The sequence below is a fragment of the Lissotriton vulgaris genome, chromosome 8 (assembly GCF_964263255.1).
Source record: "Lissotriton vulgaris chromosome 8, aLisVul1.2, whole genome shotgun sequence".
Classification (NCBI taxonomy): domain Eukaryota; kingdom Metazoa; phylum Chordata; class Amphibia; order Caudata; family Salamandridae; genus Lissotriton; species Lissotriton vulgaris.
The window spans coordinates 162468008-162487077 of NC_141696.1; the positions used below are offsets into that span (position 1 = coordinate 162468008).

Here is a 19070-nt window from a genome sequence, read left to right on the forward strand (position 1 = left end):
TGGCGGACCTGCCCAGCAGGCACAGCCACCAGATGCACGAGTGGGAGATACATCCATCAGTACTCCAACCGTACTTCCAGCAGTGGGGTCATCCAGAGATAGACCTATTCGCCACAAGGGAAAACGCAAAATGCCAAAGCTTTGCCACCAGGTTCCCACACCCACAGTCGCAGGGGAATGCGATATGGATGAACTGGTCAGGCATATTTGCGTACGCTTTTCCCCCAGCACCGCTAATACCGCTAGTGGCACGCAAACTGAGGCAACACTCGATGACTCTCATCCTGGTTGCTCCAACGTGGGCACGTCAACCATGGTACACCACGTTTCTAGAACTCTCCGTGGTACTGCATCAAAGGCTGCACCTCACACCCAGGCTTTTGACGCAGAGCCATGGTGACATTCAGCATCCAAATACGCAACAGCTCAACCTGGCGATCTGGCTCCTGAGTTCTTGGAATTTGGCTACCTCAACCTGCCTCCTGACTGTATGGATATCCTAAGAGAGGCAAGAAGGCCCACAACTAGAGCATGTTATGCGGCAAAATGGAAGCGATTTGTCATTTATTGTGCCAACCAACGACATTAATCCGCTAGATGCATCTACTCACAACATCATGTGTTATCTATTACATCTATACAACTGCAATCTGGCCTATGCTTCCATAAGTATACATTTATCCGCAATAGCAGCTTATCTCCAAAACAGGCAGCATCTCTCACTTTTCAGAGTGCCTGCCATCAAAGCTTTTCTGGAAGGGCTCAAATAAGTTATTCCTCCCAGACACCCACCGGCACCTGTATGGAACCTCAATGTGGTCCTTACCAGGCTGATGGGCCCACCTTTTGAGCCTCTACACTCATGCGAGATACAATTCTTAACGTGGAAAGTGGCTTTCCTAATAGCAATCACATCGCTACGACGAGTTCGTGAACTTCAAGCACTAACTATCCAAGAGCCATTCATACAGATTCACTCCCAACAGGGTGGTCCTACGCACTAACCCTAAGTTTCTGCCTAAAGTAGTTTCACAGTTCCATATGAATCAAACTATAGAACTGCCAGTGTTCTTCCAGAATCCAGATTCAGTGGCAGAGAGAATGCTCCACACACTAGACGTCAAAAGAGCTCTAATGTACTACATAGATAGGACAAAATATTTCAGGAAGTCAAAACAACTGTTTGTTGCCTTTTCACCACAACACAAAGGCAACCCCATTTCAAAGGCAGGTATAGCCAGGTGGATCGTTAAATGCATACAGATTTGCTATGAAAAGGCTAAGCGCACATTAACGGCTCCCCCAAGAGCCCACTCAACACGAAAGTTAGGGGCATCCATGGCTTTCCTTGGAAACATTCCTTTAGAGGAAATCTGTAGAGCAGCCACATGGTCTACCATACACACATTTACCAAACACTACTGCGTAGATGTGCACTCCAAACAGCAGGCAGCTGTAGGACAGGCTGTTCTAAAAACACTTTTTCAGACTGCTGCAGCTGGCACGAGCAGCCGCCGCTAATAGAGGGACTGCTATATATTCTATGCACAGATATGAATTCAGCAGCCCACATGCCTCGAACCGAATATGCTACTTACCAGTATGCATCTGTTCTTGGCATGTAGGGCTGCTGACATTCATATCGCCCGCCCTCCTCCCCGGCGCCTGTAGCGGCTGCAGCACTCAGAATTACTCTTCGCATGGTCATCACTTACTGTACTACACTCCATCTCTGCCACAATGGCGAAAAACAATCTGAGGATGGAGAGGATGCCCATGCGCACTGTAGTCCAGGGGAGGAGCCACCTATCTCGTGATACTTCGAAGACTCTTCCAGGACAACAATGTGCAATCATCCGGACCCAACACTAGGCGGCGATCTATGCACAGATATGAATGTCAGCAGCCCTACAAGCCAACAACAGATGCATACTGGTAAGTAGCATATTCGTAATCTGCAGAGATGGCACACAGCCTACATCAGAATCAACATTCGCCAACGTACAGTTTTTGAATTTCCTTTTATTTTATTGGAATGTCTTGGTACTGTATTGAAGAGATAGAATGCCAGTTCTGTTTTCCTCTTGCAAAAGTCGGGAATTTAGAGTGAAGACTTGCTTAGCCCATATGCATCCATCACTGCAGAGCAGCTAAAGATGGGCACAAGCAAAGATCACACATTAATGTCTTCAGAACTGATATACGATAGACCTGCATGCAACTGATTTAAGTATACCATTAGTATAAAATCTGCTTGTTGTCTTACTCTGTAACACATCATTTTGTTTTCATGCCCCTTTCAGCTGTCTCATTTATTGTGCCATATCTTAAGATGAGCAATCTGATGAAATATGACCCCTTTAAAAAATTATGAGTCCCTGGTGGGTGCATGTGCTGTAAAGAATTTGTGAAGGTAAAAAGGGCAGCTAGGATGACACCCCAGAGAATTTGTTACAGAAGTTGTTTTGGAAATGTGAGACTGGCTTTCTTAATGGAATTCAATCTAAGCAACAAATGTTTGCACTATTCAGTTTAACCCGAGCCCTACTGTTTTTTTTGTTGATTTAAAGGAACCACTACGAAAATAACAACTATCCCCATGACATCTAAGCCGAATGTCATTGTTGTGCAAAAGACGACTGGAAAAGGGACAACTACTTTTCAAGGCATTCAAGGCAAAAATGTTGTAACAACATTGCTAAATGCCAGCGTAAGTACAGTTGTGCAGTGAGGATTTGTTATAATGTTTTGTAGTCTCATTGATTCTCTTTTGGTTGTCAGTCTTTAAACTATTCATTGCACTTCATCTGGGACTCTAGAAACATCCCAACATTGAGTAGAACTTGATTACCTCATTGAATTGAAACATTTTGTGTCCAAAGTGTGGATCCATTAAACACTTATTTCACTTAATGATGGTTAAACCAATTCTGCATCAAAGAATCTTTGTCAGTTGTACACATTAGAGTTGTCCTACCCGTGCATGGGATCCTAGACCACTTTAAGCCACTTACACACCTATCAAAATAAATGTTAGAATGCATACATTTTAATTGCTTACACATAGACTACAACCTGTATCAGGCTACATTAGCTGATTTTCAAGTGCTTTCCTTTTAAAAGTAATGCTCAGGTATCAATAAGTGAAACCCACGACCATCTTGCAGCATTACATTGATGCCCTGAAGTCCTTAGGAAAAAACTGTAATAAATCATTAGAAATACAGCCAGATAGACAGCAGCAATGGAAAGCTGAACATAGGACATTACTGAGCCAACTGCTTCCTCTTCTTATCATACATTCAGTGGCGTAACATAGGCCCCTGCGGTGAGGGGGGCCCAAGGTCCTCGGGCCCTCCTCAGGACAGTATTGTGGCTGGAGAGCTCCCGATTTAGTCCGCATGCTTTGTACCCGCAGTTCGTTTAAGGCTCCTGTCCTTTTGTCACTTCATGAGAGAAGGATCCTCTAATACTGCTTGGGGTTGTTAAACCTATTTTTTACTGAATGTCTGCTTTCTCCTTATGCTCATTTTTGGTCACATCTCATTCAACAACTTTCACAGACTTGAGAGATTTGTTATATTATGCAGTATTAGGGGTGTCTTTCGTAGATTCTCCCATCCCGACGACGGGGAATGATTCAGGCATGTGAATCTATGAAAGACACCAATACTGGATAACTGCAGTTACAGGTAAGTAACACATTTCTTATCCAGTATTAGGGGTGTCTTTCATAGATTCACATGCCTGAATCATTCCCCGTCGTCGGGATGGGAGTCCCTCCCATCCCGACGACGGGGAATGATTCAGGCATGTGAATCTATGAAAGACACCAATGCTGGATAACTGCAGTTACAGGTAAGTAACGCATTTCTTTTGCTGCCTTTTGCACCATTTTCCCGATATTTAGTGGCAGCAACGCCTACTGTTTGTAATATGATTTGTTGATGAAAAAATGCTGTGAATGCCTGGTGTGCTCTTGATGCTGTTTGTTTGCTAAATTCCCCCACTGTGTAAAATGTACTCTCTGTCAGAAGTCCAGAAGGATCCCGAAGTCATTAAAGTGTTTGCTGAGAGGAAGACTGGAGGTTGACCTCAAACTGAGGTACAGGTAGAAGAAAGAGTGACCAGTGTAGGGGTTCCTTCAACTGCATCAGTCTTCCTCCAAAGACTCCCCCAATCAGTTGGGTAAGAAGGAGAACAAGTACGATTAGGTGGCAGAAGAAACTGTGATGGTTGATGGACTCCCAAGTGCTTTCCTTCAAAAACCTATATTGCACTGAGCACTACATCAAGATAGAAACTGACCCATCATTAACGAGAACCCCATTGATGTCAAATGACCATCATATGTCACAACATTGGATGTCCAAGCACTCTGTCAGTATTGGTGTTATCTATGTGAAAGCACAGTAGTTCAAGATTTTGAGCCATACCCACTCAAACCATCTCCGCTTGATTACCGTTCTGCATACCATGGCGTAATTCAGAGGGCAGTGCATCACTATCAGGACATGCTTCGTACTGTGGGGTATGAGTACTGCTTTTATGTGAAAACTTTGTCAAAAACAGCATTTTGTGATTAGCCACAGAAAACTTTAAGGAGCTAGTAAAGGACAGGGTGGTCACACCAAGAGTCAGAAAAAATACATGCCAGCTCCAGATGTCACAGCTTATTTTAGGGGGCAGATATTTCTGGACTTGCTCCTTTAGGCCCTCGAAGGGGTGAGAGGGGTTCTGCTCAGTGTATGGGAGAGGCTTCCCTGCCTTATGAGGAATCCAAGAGAATTGATTAGACTAGCAAGCGGGTAGCATTTGGAACAGCCACACAATTACGTTTTGTTAACCAGGTGATCTCCTCTACATGTATGATGGTTATCACTGGGAGGAGACGAAGAAGCTGTTAAAATACCTACCATAGACCCTACTGCAAGAGGGGAATGAGATTATTAGCAGTTTTAATATCAGGTCTCCACTTGATGCCACGGACACAGCAGCCAGGGGCATTAACACTGGTCTGCTCATTCACTAAGGGCACCCTGAGGTCTGCATGGCCTGGGGTAACAAGTTTTAGGTGCAACAGCCCCTCCTAAATGAACTCTTCAATGTTGAGTATTTGTTCATCCTCAGGTGAAGCAGATGTTTGAATATTAAGAAGGGTACAGACCTGGCTAAGTCTGAGAGCCCTGCAGTACCTCTGTCCCAAGGCAACTTTAAAGAAAGCAGCAATTAAGAGGGGTGTCCAAGCCAGGATGCTGTCATCGAAGACTAGACATACCCAAAGTCGTTTCAGGACCCAGAGCAGCCCACATCCCCTCAAAGTGGTGCATACTTGGGCAATGAGCATGGCAGAGGAGCTACCTTTTAGGGGCTCCTCTTTTCCAAAGCAGTGACTCCTCTTCTTTTCCCAATAATTACGCAACACCTGTTGGGGGAAGGTTGAGCCACTCCGACCTTACTGGGAAGACATTACTGCCGGTCAATGGCTACTTTGCGTTCTATGGGAAGGCTATTGCGTCGACTTTTTTTATTCCAACCAGAACATACCACCTCTTACTCTGATCAGTCCATCTTCAGGTTTTACAAGAGGTTCTAGCGATGTTGCAAAAGGGAGCAATACAGCTACTATCAACATGACCAGGTCCCTGTACTTTGTGATTCCCAGAAAGTATGGCACACTCAGACCGATCCTAGACCTTCGGCCACTAAATGGGTTCATACATTTAGAACCTTTTCATATGGTCACTGTAGGAAGCTGGCTCTTTAAATCGTACACCAAAAAGAGGAACACTGTCAGAGTCCAGCCAAAAACCAGTGGGCTTTTAGAGGCATAATGATAATCCAAATGCTCTTTTGTGTTGGTGTGGGCGAGCAATCAGGCATATCAGAGGGTAGTGCTAAGCATGTATTACACACACATATGCAGTAAGTGAGAAACGCCCTGAATAAAGGAATCCAGCACCATTTTATAAAAAATAACACTTATTTGTATATGAATTTAGATACCAAGACCATCGGAATCAGGTATGTACTTTTCGAGATTTGAATTTACACAGGTTTCGAATGTTGACACTGCAGTTTCTGAAGCGGTAATGTTAACATATGGGAGGAAAACGTGCTGCATTTGGGCACTTGTCAGCAACGTATGGTACTGTTCTCCTGGACTTAATGTGATTATGAGGCAAGGTCTAAGACAACACCAACAGGTTAACTCGGGCGACTCTGGGGCGGCTGGGTGTAGAGGTATTTCGGTTTTGGGTGCTCCGCTCACTTCAATGGGATACAGTCCAGTCGGAAAGACGCTGCGTGCTCTACTGTGGGGCCAGTCTGGGAGGACCCACAGGAGAGCTTAGTCCTTTAGATGATCAGTTACTTAGTGACACCGGTGGTCCACTTCTCAGGCTGTGGAGGACTGGTGCTGTGTTTTTTTTGCTGTTGTGTCTGTACAGGAAACACTTAGAGGGAGTGTGCGGGCCTGCAGAAGGAGGCTGCAGGTGGCGACTGGAACTCCAGTCTGGTCAGACCCAAGGATGGCTCAGCTCTTGTCGGTCTCAGGAACCTGTGGGCACCTTCACCTCGATCAGAAGCAGGGTTCTGGGGTGTGGGTGTAGAGGTGCTTTGAGGTGTCAGGTGGCAGCGGTCGGCCACTCGCTCTTTGCTTTTAGTTTTGCAGAAAAGCAACAAACCGGTCAGCTCGGCCACTCTCCGTGTGGGTCTCACTGTCTCTGAAGTCCCTCAGCCTGCAGGTCGGTCTTCCTTGGCATTGGTGTCCGGACTGGACACAAAAAGACTCTGTTGTTGCAAGGGGTCCAGTACCCCAGGTATTGGTGTTGTGTGGCATTGGTCGGTCTTGGTGTCATCTCACTTACAGGGAGGATGGATCTGACCTGTAGGAACATGACAACCTCTTTCTGGGTGGCTGCTGCATTGGTAGTCTTAGTCAGCGGCAGGTCGGTGTATCAGACATTGCTTCTTTGGTGCTTGCGGCTGCTGGGGAGTAGCTTCTCTACTCCAAGGGAGTTTCTTTGGCAGTTGGCGAAGCACTGGCAGCCCTTAGAGTCTTAGAGTCTGCACAGTGGCAGGACAGATCGGTTTCTCCACAAGGGTCAGGTGCAGCAGGCAGGCTGGCGGGGTTTGCGCCAAGTCAGTCATTGCTCCTTTGTTCTCTGGTCAGATTTCTCCACTCCTTCTTTGTGTCCTTTGAAATCATAGGTCCTGGTATCAGGGGTTCCACCTAAATGCTGTATTTAGGGGTGTTACAGGAAGTATTGGGTGGTAGCCAATGGCCTACTGACCTTTAGGGTGACTACGCCCTCTATATGACCACTTCCTGTGGGAAGTGGGTATTAACCGGACCCAGAGGACCTAATTCCAACAAAAACCAAGATAGTGGAATGTCTCTAGCCATGAGCACATTAGGTAGCCCACTTTAGGGGTGGTACTAGCCTGAAGGTTAACAATCTCCTGACTAGCTCATTTTCCCACCTGTCCTGGTGTCAAATGGTCCCAGGGCAGGCGGTTGGCATTTCCCCTGTCTGGGGAAGCCTTGAGTCACATATCAAAGGTGGCAGAGGCCTTTTAAGCCTCCTGCCTTGATACACTGATGTACTAGCGTAGCTGGAGGAAGAGGTGTAAACACCTCCCGACAGAGCAAGCATTCTTTCTGACTTCTGAGAGCATTGCTCTCACCTCCTCAGGGGTCAGAAACACGACTGTGGTGGCAGGCTGCAATGGACCAGTCAGCTAGCACTAGAGGGCTTGAAAGGTTCAGGGGGTATCTCTAAGGCCAGAATTGCCGACTTTGGAGCTGGGGATCCATGTTCCAGTCTCAGCGTCCGCTCAACATCCAGTGATTCTAGGCAAATCACTTAGGGCCATATGTATCAAAAAAGAGTTTTGCGATTCTCAAATTGCGATTTTTAGCGAATCGCAAAATGCAATGTATGTAGGATTTGGAAAAAAGTTTGCGAATCCAACATATTCCTTATTTGCGAATCGCAAATTGAATTTTCCAAATAAGGAATACCTTCCCATTCATTCCTATGGGCTAGGAGGCCCATAGGAATGAATGGAAAGACAGTCGCAATTTGCGATTAGAGAATCGCAAATTGAGAATGCAATTTCAGGGTTGCAAGGGTGCCAGAAGGACACCCTGTTTCACCCCTGAAATATGCATGCGTGATCATTTTGTGCACATACATGCCCCAAGGGGCTTTCAGATCCATGATACACCCAGCATTCTACCAATACTGAGTGTGATCGACAGTGAATTTAACTGATGGGCCACGGTTTGCTGTCTTGATTCCTTAGGTAGCTATCTCGTGTCGAAAGTGACACAAAAAAATCTAGGCATTTGGCTAGACAACAAGTTCCCTTTTGGATCACAGTTATGGAATAAGTGGTTACCTGTTATGGCATTCTGAGAATGCTCAGACAGTTCATAGATTTTGTACGTTCTTCTATATGGAGGATCATGGTCCAGGCTTTAGTTTTTTTACGCTTGGACTACAGTAATTCTTTTGATCTATAATGCAAACACTATGTATTAATGAGATTGCAGATGGTGCAAAATGTACCAGCCTGTCTTCTTTTAAGGATACCGAAGCATCACCCTTTTTCTAGTTCATTGGCCTCTTTGCGCTGGCTATCTATAACAAGGATCCAGTTCAAAGCTCTCTGTATTGCTGATCAAATTTGTCAAAAAAGGGCCCTTTGCTATTACATCACTTGATACGATCCTATATGCCTACTAGAACCTTGAGATCCTCAATCTCTCATCTGACTTTGACTCCAATAGTGCAGAAAGTCAGAAGCGATGGGCACTCCTTCTCTTATCTTTTCTCTAAGTTATGGGATTCTCTACTTATCGGGTTATGAAAGACAAACTGAGATTTAGGAAACAGCTGAAATCCTGTCTATTTGTCTAATTTGACTGAGGTGGGCCTTGAACTATGTTCCAGAATTGGGGAGGCATATCTCAGGTAGCTATGCGCTTTACAACTTCTCAGAGTAGAACAGAATACTTGCAGCTTGTGTACATGGACCAGTAGGAGCTACCCCTTGGAGTCACTACACATCCTCCAAGGGTATTGACAAACTGTTTGGTGGTGTTAACAGCGCACCTGTGTAGAAATGCTTTTCACGTCTTTCCATATCTAGATGACAGGCTGATCACGAGCCGCATCAAGAGACAATGATCAAGATGTAGTCTCTTTACTCCACAGTTTTCACCACGAATGCGAAGAAATTGGATCTACAGCAGCAGCCAATTTAGCCCTTTCTATAATCAGTCATTATGCTAACAGGCAAGGGTGATGACATTCCAACAGCTGCTGTTTCTTATCAGACACAAAGTCCTGTTACAGTTTCAATTGCCATGAAGTTTTTGGGAATGGTGGCCTAAGGCATAACAATTGTGGCGTATGCCAGATGGCACAGGCATCCAGATCGGGAACGTCTAACAGTGCAGTGTGCTCAAGTAGAAGGGCTTTGGGAGGATTTAGTGTTGGTAAGTACCAAGGCTCTGCATTCACTGCTTTGGTGGAACAGCAACAATATGCTGCTTGTCAGACTTTACACTGAACCCCTTCAGCAAATGACCATCCCCACAGACTCGTCTTCCATGGGAGAGAAGCTTTCCGTGAAGAAAAGATTCAGTGAATGCATACTCCGCACATACAAAAGTGCCACATGATCTGTCTGGAACTCAAGCTATCAACTAACTCTTAATATCTTTGTGCAGGACTTTGTTTCATATCTCCTGCACCTCTATAAAGCAGGTCTTACCAGCTCTTTTATACAGCTGCACCCAGCAACCGTTGAAGCTTAATTTCAAAACCGACAGCAGGCTTCAGTGTTTAAAATTCCAGTGCTTAAAGACTTTATGGAGTATTAAAGAGGGTAGTACCTCCAGCACTAGGATGGAACCTTAATATTCCTCTTATAAGACTCATGGATCCTCCTGTCAAACCTCTACACTTGTGTCAACTGCAGTTTCTCTTGGAAAGTTGCCCTTCTAATCACACTTCACCTATGGGAGTTACTGAGCTACAAGCTCTCACAGTACAGCAGCCCTTTATTCAGGTTCATAGAGACAGGGTTGTTTACGTACCAACTTCAGTTTTCTGCTTAAAGTGGTTTCTCCCTTTCATATGAATTGTCTGTGTTCTTTCTCAATCAGTCAGTGGCAGAAGGAACCCTTAGACTCGGGATGCCAAAAGGAAACTCATGTTTTACATTGATAGAACAAAATCATTTAGGAAGTCTACTTAACTTTTTGTGGCCTTTGCCAAGGTTTTGCTATTTGTGAAGCGGGCTTTGCCAGGTGGATAGTTACATGTCTCCAGACTTACTATCTAAAGGTACACTTCCAGTTTCCCCTAGAGCTTATTCTACGAACAAAAAGTGGGTCACATTAGCCTTTTTGGGTAACATCTCTTTAATTTATATATGCAAGGCTGCTACTTTGTCAACGCCACATGCATTTACTAACCATTTGTCTGTTTTGCTCCTCCTGCGTCAGCAAGCTTTAGTTGGCAAAACGGTCTTAAGAACCCTCTTTCAAGCATCTACATCATCTACTTCCTGGCTACTGCTTTGAGGAGAGACTGCTGTATGGTCGATGCAGAGCATTTGTAACTGCAGTCATGCATGCTATGAACAGAAAATATTACTTACCCAGTAACCATTTGTTTGTAGTGTGTAGTGCTGTAGATTCACATGCTCGCACATCCTCCACTGCGAAATGTGCAGATGATCACAGATGTTCTGTTTTTTCCAATGTATATATAAAATTCATCAAAGTATGCACTCCACACTGTCTTCGACTTTGTACTTCACATACACTACTGCTCTGTTTGGTGAGAAAGCAATCTGAAGTGAAGCCAATGTGCTGTTGCATTGTGGGCGGACAGTTGATTTAAATCCGGTCCTATGTCTCGAACTTCTTTGAAGAGAAACAAGTTGCAAAGGTCTTGGACCAACACTGGATCGCAGGAGAATGAGAGCATGTGAACCTACAGCACTATATGCTACGAACCAATGGTTACAGGGTAAGGAACATTTCCGTTCAACTGATGAGTGTTTGTTTGCGGAAGGTGCAAAAAAGGTGCATTTAAAAACTGCAAACGCAGACTGTGTTGCTTATTTGGTACTACTCTTTTGAATTCAAAATGGCAAAAAGCAGGATCCTCATGAAAACAGGAGTTCAGAGCGATTGCTTAAGATTACTGAAATTCTGTCATCTTTGGGTCCATAGCCTATATGCTGCAGATCATTCATGACCCTTCTGAAGGCCAAAACCAGTTTTTAATTTACTTACATTTTTATCATTTTCTATATGTGAAGGAAGTTCTGAAAATGTGGCACTGGCTTGGTGATTACTTGAGGGCTAATGCCATAATCTCTTTGTAACTTGAAGGTCTAACATTCAAGGACCCCGCTAGCTTACTCAGCATCTTCTCCTCCGAGATTAACCCGTTAAGTGCGGCACACGTTCAGTGGACGTCGCGTGCTCTACCTCGGTAGTGCTGAGCACGTCCGCTGAACGTCGTGGCCCCGCCCGCGCAATAGAACGTTCCGCACCAGCGCGGATCGTTCAGCGCAGCGGAGGGGTTAATAAACAATAACCACTCTTAGCCCCTCAAAATATAATTCATTACGGCTACTTTGTAACCCTAGTTAACTAATATTTTATTGGCTTAGCAAGGGGGTCTTGTTTGTATTAGCACAGTAGGTTACCTGCACTAGGGAAACTTCATCCACACATGCAATGAAGGTGTTAATTCATCATTAATGTTAATATAGAATTTTTAGTGGTTGAAATGTGGGAGCTAAAAAGGCTGTATTTTTTTCATTAGTGATTTGTAAAGTATAGGTATTTTCAGAATAGTAGCTGTCTGCATTGTCACTTAACCCCAAACGTTGCCCTTTGTGTAAGTAACATTCGCTTATCTGTTCCTTGTTATGGCAAATCGTGGGACCCATGCCGGATGATGATGGGTGAAATGTTGTAATTTTCATCTCATTAACCTACTCAGCTGTTCATTTCTTAAACTTGCTTTGGCAATATATTCATGCAAAATTTTAGGAGGCTAAGAATTCTCCATTTGCCTACATTACAGGGGGAAAAGACGCTCCAGGGAATGTCAACAGGAACAAAGCCTGCAATCATCACTGCTACAAGGCCAATCACTAAAATGATTGTCACTCAGCCAAAAGGGATGGGGTCAGCGGTTCAGCCAGCAACCAAAATCATCCCTACTAAAATAGTCTATGGGCAGCAAGGAAAAACTCAGGTAAGTGCTACACTTTAACAGTCCCTCATATTTCAATGGTAGTTTTGTGTTTTTTCTTAGTAGTCAAAAATACATTTTCTTACTGATGTTCTGCTTGAGTGTTGGGGTTCTTTAGAAATTGATGCCCTCGTTCTTGAAGGTAGTGCATGTGCGAGTTAGTCCTAAAAGCGCAAATAGTTCTATGTGAATGCAAATCTACTTCTCAAATTAAGAAATTCCTGCAGGTTTGTCTTCTTGGACAAACAGACACTTTTATGTGTTTTCACGAAACCCTTTTCTGACCCCATCCAATCCTGGAGAGTTTGTGGTCTACTTCACGGTTTGAATGGGATGGTGGATGTTAGCAAATGCATTTGTACTTTCCAGTGTTTTTGCATACAATTGTATTCTTTGTTTCATGCAATTCAATACACCTTTCAAGCATTATGCCTTTAACCTACAAGTAGATAAGGTTTCCAGGTCTCACCTAGAAATGTTTTTTGTGAATTCTTGAAATAGTAAATCTACACTAATGATATGTTGTTACTCATAGAGTGCAGATTTCTTAACAAATGGGGCCTTGAGTGGTTTTTTACTACTTATTCTCAAGTTTTCTCCTCATGCCTCTGTTTATCAAGACCCTTATGTAGCCTCAGGTCAGGAACCTGTTTTTCTACCACCATTTTATGGGCACAACTCCATCTCTGTTTTTAACAATCTTGGAGGTGCCAAGACTTGTTGTTTGTAAGGTTGTCAACACGCTATTAATATTACTGCGTCGTCAGTTTGGTGCCTGCTGCTTACCTCCTCTTATACGGGGCTCTGAAAAAAAAAACATAGTTTACTTCTGAAGAAGTGTTGGGACAGCTTTAGTTTAGTTGAGCTGATATGTCGAAAAACATCAGATACCCTCCACTTTTTATGACCAGCAAAAACAGCAAGTCAGTTGTATGGTAATTGTTTTTTACATACTCCGGTCCCTGTTATATCTACAGATCCTCAACTCGCAGTAGACCCTAGTATTCTAGGCAGAGGAAATGCTCATTAGCACCATTCTTGCTCTCAAAATACAAAGTGGATACACGTTACGATTCTCTGTTACCAGGTAGAAACATTACATCTTCCAACAATATTGCACTCTTTATTATTAAGCTAGTGGAGTCTTTAAACATACTCCTGCTTTCGAAATGTGCTTGCTCACATCTGTATTCAGGTTTGGCACCCTCTACACCAGGTCAACTGCATTTTTAAAATTGAACCCCAAAAAAGCCTGGTACTTAACTGTCAAACTTGTTAAAGTGACTATGACAGGCACAGCACATAAAAATAAAGTCACTAAGTATGTTTATTTTTTCCAAAGATGAAGGTTCAAGGCACTATCTTTCAAAGCTATTTTTAGTGCAGGGAATACTGTTTCAGGATTGCTGATACTGGTGCTTAATTTGAGCAGGTGTTGGTCAGGGTCAGTGCCAGAAGTCCTTTTAGTGCACCACAATTTTTTTTTTTACAAGAAAGAACATCTGCTGAACAGCAGCCACTGGTGATCCAACATGTTGGCCTTCTCAGGGAGTTACCGATGGGATGGTCCATAATGCAGTCCTCCCTCTCTTCTCCAGATGCACACTTTCGATGAATAACGTGTACTGCAGGAGCCAGATGTACATAACTGGAGTATTTGTGATTCTTTTTCAGAAAGACCAGAATTTATTTGTCTGTGCCAACAATCGTAGCAGTCTGTCTGATAGACTTTAGAAACTCTGTTGTTGTCTAGCATTTTGTGATTTGAGACAGTGCCTAAACATCACGTCACAGTTTCTTAAGAGTAGAAGTGGGGTTTTACATGGTACTTCCATTACTCCAGTATTGGAGCTTTCATAGATTCACATACCTGAATCATTTCCCCGTCGTCAAGACGGGAGTCTCCAGTACATAAAAAAGCAATGGTTAGCAGTATAGTTAACTGAAAAAAGGCCTAGGCCCATTTCCTTTTTGCAACCCATAACCATTGTTGTGTAAAAAAGGACCAAACTTTTCCCCTAGCCAATCAGAGCCACTCACCCTCTAGAACCCTCCTGAGAGAACATTTTGCCCCTCAGGTTTTCTACCGGCACGTTGTGCTAGGGAGTCTCCTTTGAGCTCTGCCCAAACTCTGGATTTCCAACTGGATAGAAGCTTCATTATCAGTCTATTTCATGAAGATTTGAGACGTTTATAATCTATTTCTCATCTACATCCTTGAGAATGGCTGGAAAGGAGAACAAGCATTGGAAATGCAATAGGTCTCGCATTAGAAAAGTTGGAGCTATTGGTTTTGTAAATACATTTTTTTTTTATGTGTTGGTCTTGAAAATAACCAAATTAATAGCTTTGTCATTTACAATGCCAATACTTTAAACTTTTTCAAATGTGACACCTATACCATTTGTAATGCAACATGTTTTGTATGTACGTGACTTAGATGTATTCATCTAACAAATACAAATGTGATGTGGTGGATGTGGTGGTGGTGGATGTGGTGAAAGTGGTGGTGGATATGGTGGTGGTGGATATGGTGGTGGTGGTTGTGGATGTGGTGGTGGTGGATGCGGTGTAAGTGGTGGATGTGGTGGTGGTGGATGCGGTGGAAGTGGTGGATGCGGTGGAAGTGGTGGATGCGGTGGTGGTGGATGCGGTGGAAGTGGTGGATGCGGTGGAAGTGGTGGATGCGGTGGTGGATGTGGTGGTGGATGCGGTGGATGTGGTGGATGTGGTGGTGGTGCCCCCTAGTCTTTGACTGACTTTACTGATGGACTGTTGTCTAAATACCTTCCTTGCTGCTAAAAACACAGAAAACTGGCTTCCAGTTTTCAGGCAGAGGAGCTATAACCTAAGAAAAGTGGTTAAATGGATGGTTATGCACCAATGGATATAATACGGGCAGGGAGGTAAGCCGGGAAAATGCCAACGTTATTGTTTTGTAGGCAAAGAATGAAAAATCTCTTACTGTTCAGAAACAAGCAAAATGTCATACATTTTAATACATTACAAAAATCTATATTTGTTAGGGCTTGGATGGAAGATTTGCTCCAGTCATGTTGAAGACTAAAGAAAATACTAAGCAAATGCCCAATTCAATTGATTAATATGCCTAGAACGCAAACTTCCCAGGTATGCTAAGTGGTATGTCCTGTTATCTGTTCTAGGTCAGAGGTGACTTTCAGTCAGAAATTTGATTGAGAGGGACATGACCATAGCATGTCCAACATGTCTGAAATCGGCAGTGGGCATTTATTCAGAGGGAAAAAAATATGTATTTTCCCAGCAGCAAAATGGGCTCTGTGCATTACAAAGAACTGTACACGTTTGAATGTTGTGTTTCTGGAAACTGTTGCTGGGTACGCCAGTGTTCTCTCATTCTGTGTTATTTAAAGCCCTCCCCAACTCTGTTTTTCATTTGTCTTGGAGCCATTCCAAGGTGATCTATGTGAGCACCAAGCGCCTTGGTCACCTAGCGGAGACGTCGGCCAGAGCCCATAGTATGAACACTTTTGTATGACCACATGTGTTTGCTGTTCATCAAGTACAGTATTCCATTTAGATTGAAGATTGCGAGTCAAAGTGTTGTAGGTTAAGAATTCACCTCTGTGGATGTTGGATTGGTCCATAATCGAATGAAAGGACAAAAGATGTTCATAGTGAAACACGCCAACCACAGTCACTAAACCTGCACAGTGCCACTGCTTCAGGTTAGCTGCGGTTTAGACAGTTTCAGGGTTTAATTTGCTCTGAAGTAGGATGGTCGTGCATAGGAAGCGGGTCTGTGCAGTGATATGTAAACGTCTATGAAAACATGTGTAGCACTCCTATTAAGCCGTAGCAAGGAGGGACAGAATGTACAAACTGACAGAAGTGGTGCAATACTATTTCCACTTACTATGCCGCTGGTGCTGTGTCCTTATTGTTGAGATGAGTGACACCAGCGGCAAACCCATTGTAGCTGCTATGCAAAGTAATAGTGCTCAAAGTTTGTTATTCCCAGGCTGCCTTCATCAGTGGGGCATTCAAGTTTAGCTAGTGCCGCTCTGTGGCAACCATTGCACCAAATTAGTTTGCAGAAGTGAGAAATCAATGGTAGCATGAGATCTGCGAGAATTCAGCTCATAATTTTGTAATCCGAGAGTAAGATTGCTAATGGTCTGTAAAACGAGGGATCAGTAGTGTCTTTGCCAAGCTTGGGGATCGAGACCAAAAGTGCCTCCCTAAGGGTGGGCAGTCGGGTGACTTCAGTTGCTGCTGACTGTACAGTTTATCCAGTTTTGGGACTAGGAAGTCAGCATATGCTTGGTAAAGTTCCAGCGGGAGTCAGATTTTTGCCTTGGCAAGTTAGCATTTCGCATCTTTGATTTCGGATGAGGTTATAGGTGCCTCTAGTTCTCGGTGCTGAGCATGCCTGTACTAATTGGCTGCATGGAGGATATGTATTTCTTGCCCATGACTGGTTACAAGCCATAGGTAGCATGTACGGTTCGAAGTATGCGTCAGTGAAATATGACTTTCAGAATTTTCGAGCGTGCATGTGTTTTGAAGGCGAGCACTATTAGTGTAGTCATGAGTTAGAATACATGAAAAGCCAACTTAGCCTACAAGTGTGGGTAATTTTAGTACCATTAAACTGAGTTGTAGTAAAGCCAGTTATTTGCAGTGCTCGGAAACAGCAAAAGTATAGTATGAAGCGTTACAAAAAGTAAGTATTATTATTTTTTTTTAAATTATGTTCAATGATCAAGCAGCATCTAGTTATCCCATTGTGATTTTTTTGCAATAGTCATGAACGTGGTGTTAAAAATCATGACTTGTGCAAAAATGTTGAAACTGGATAGAACATATGACAGGCCAATTATAGTGGAGACAAAGAAGAGAGTTCTCTAACTGGTTTGCGTATACCAGAATTACGCGTCAAAAGATGAAATTACGACCCAGCAATTCGATCCCCTTTTACGACCGTCATAATATTGAGAAAATAATGAGCATAGTCAAAATCTATAATTGGTACATTTTGAATGGGAGTGGCAACAATTTTTTTTATCGGACTCAAAATTGAAACATTTAAAATTTGGACGGGGACGCAAATTAAAATAACGTTAGAAAAAAGAACCTTTCCAATTTGGGGATAGATTTCTCAGAGCAATTAGTATTAAACACTATAAACGCTTTCTTTTTAAAGTGCAAAGTTAAGATTCTGCTCTACAAGGGTCCATCCAGGAGTAAAGCATCATGAAAGCTAGAAAAGTGGCAAAGGAGTACACTTGGTGTCAAGGTGGGGCCGGGACTGAGAGGATCGTCTTGTCCTTAGGCTATAGCGCCTCTTGTCCTGTTGAAAAGAAGTGGCATGGGGTGATTTATACTTGGCATGAAACTAGGTACTCACAGGTACAGTCGGCTCTGCTGCCCCCTTCTGTCCATACGATAGCTTGAGGCTCAGCTGAGCTCTTCCATCCAGGCTGCCACGTCAAAGCCAGCTCCGGAATCATGAAGCGCTCGGCGACGGGACCACGTCGGAACATTAAAATGCTGCACAGCAGCGGGGTGGGCAAAGACGCCATCTTACGTGTGTCAAAAGTGTACAGTGCCCACCTAGTTTTAACATGCAAATGTGTCTTCGTTTGAAAGCGCCGTACAGTTGAACGTGGCGAACTGGCGCAGCGCTTTCACTGGTGTCAGCATAGAGTTGTAACTGTCTGAATTCTGGTTCAATTTAACTACTAAAAAAACAAGACGGAGGGAAGAGAGAGAAGGGGAGGGGGGAGGAGAAATGCGACACGGCGGGCAGGGGAGGGGGCGGAGCGGGGAGAGGGAACAGACGTAGGGAAGAGAGAGAAGGGGAGGGGGGAGGAGAAATGCGACACGGCGGGCAGGGGAGGGGGCGGAGCGGGGAGAGGGAACAGACGGAGGGAAGAGAGAGAAGGGGAGGGGGGAGGAGAAATGCGACACGGCGGGCAGGGGAGGGGGCGGAGCGGGGAGAGGGAACAGACGGAGGGAAGGCAGATAAGGGGAGGGGGGAGGAGAAATGCGACACGGCGGGCAGGGGAGGGGGCGGAGCGGGGGCCTGGAGTGCGGCTGAGGGAACTGATGTGCACGCGCTTTTAAGCTCAATGCGCATGCGCATTGAGCTTAAAAGTCACGGGCACTGCAAGGAATCGCCACGATTCCTTGCAAGTCTGTTAAAGAGTGGTTAAGCCCCCATAGTCTCGCAAGCTCGATGCGCATGCGCATCGACAGGCGAGACCTAAAAATGGTCTTTTTAGAGCCTGTGCCACCTGCTCTAAAGAGAGACTCTACACCGAAGACCCACATGAAGACTGTATATACTGTCTTTATCCGGATCACCAAGCAAAGGATTGCAAGGTATGTCACACTTTCTATAGTAAGACCCTTAGAGATCGTGAGGGACGCCTTTTGATTTGGCTTCAGAAGATCAAGGCCAGAAAGGAGGTTGTTTCTAGTGACAGTGACCAGGAATCCTCCTCTTCAACCAGGAGATCTCAAAAAAGATCAAGATCTCCTCAGGCTCATTCCTCAGGGGACTGTCCTGAGAAGGCCCTAAAAAAGACCAGCCAAGGGTCTTCTGGGCGTAGTCCTTCAAAATCTCCTGAGAAAAAGACAAAGGAGAGCAAAGGACTCAATTTGAAAGAAAAAGAATCCAAAAGAGCCTCTTCTGAGCCTTCAACACCACCGTCGGCTCCTGCATCATTCAAGTAGCCATCCTCTAGTATTCCTGAGGAGAAGGTGAAAAAATCTACATCGTCGACGGGAGCG

The 19070-nt window shown here is 44.2% G+C and overlaps 1 protein-coding gene across 12 annotated transcripts in view; it reads left to right on the forward strand.

The window, feature by feature from the left end:
* The window catches only part of EMSY (EMSY transcriptional repressor, BRCA2 interacting), a 339048-nt gene that overhangs the window by 182331 nt on the left and 137647 nt on the right, over window positions 1-19070 (forward strand). For all 12 annotated transcript variants that reach the window (XM_086933879.1, XM_086933880.1, XM_086933870.1 and 9 more), the window contains exons 12-13: window positions 2571-2710; window positions 12123-12296. In XM_086933879.1, coding sequence (XP_086790005.1) covers window positions 2571-2710; window positions 12123-12296 — 314 coding nt within the window. The remainder of the gene's footprint in view (window positions 1-2570; window positions 2711-12122; window positions 12297-19070) is intronic.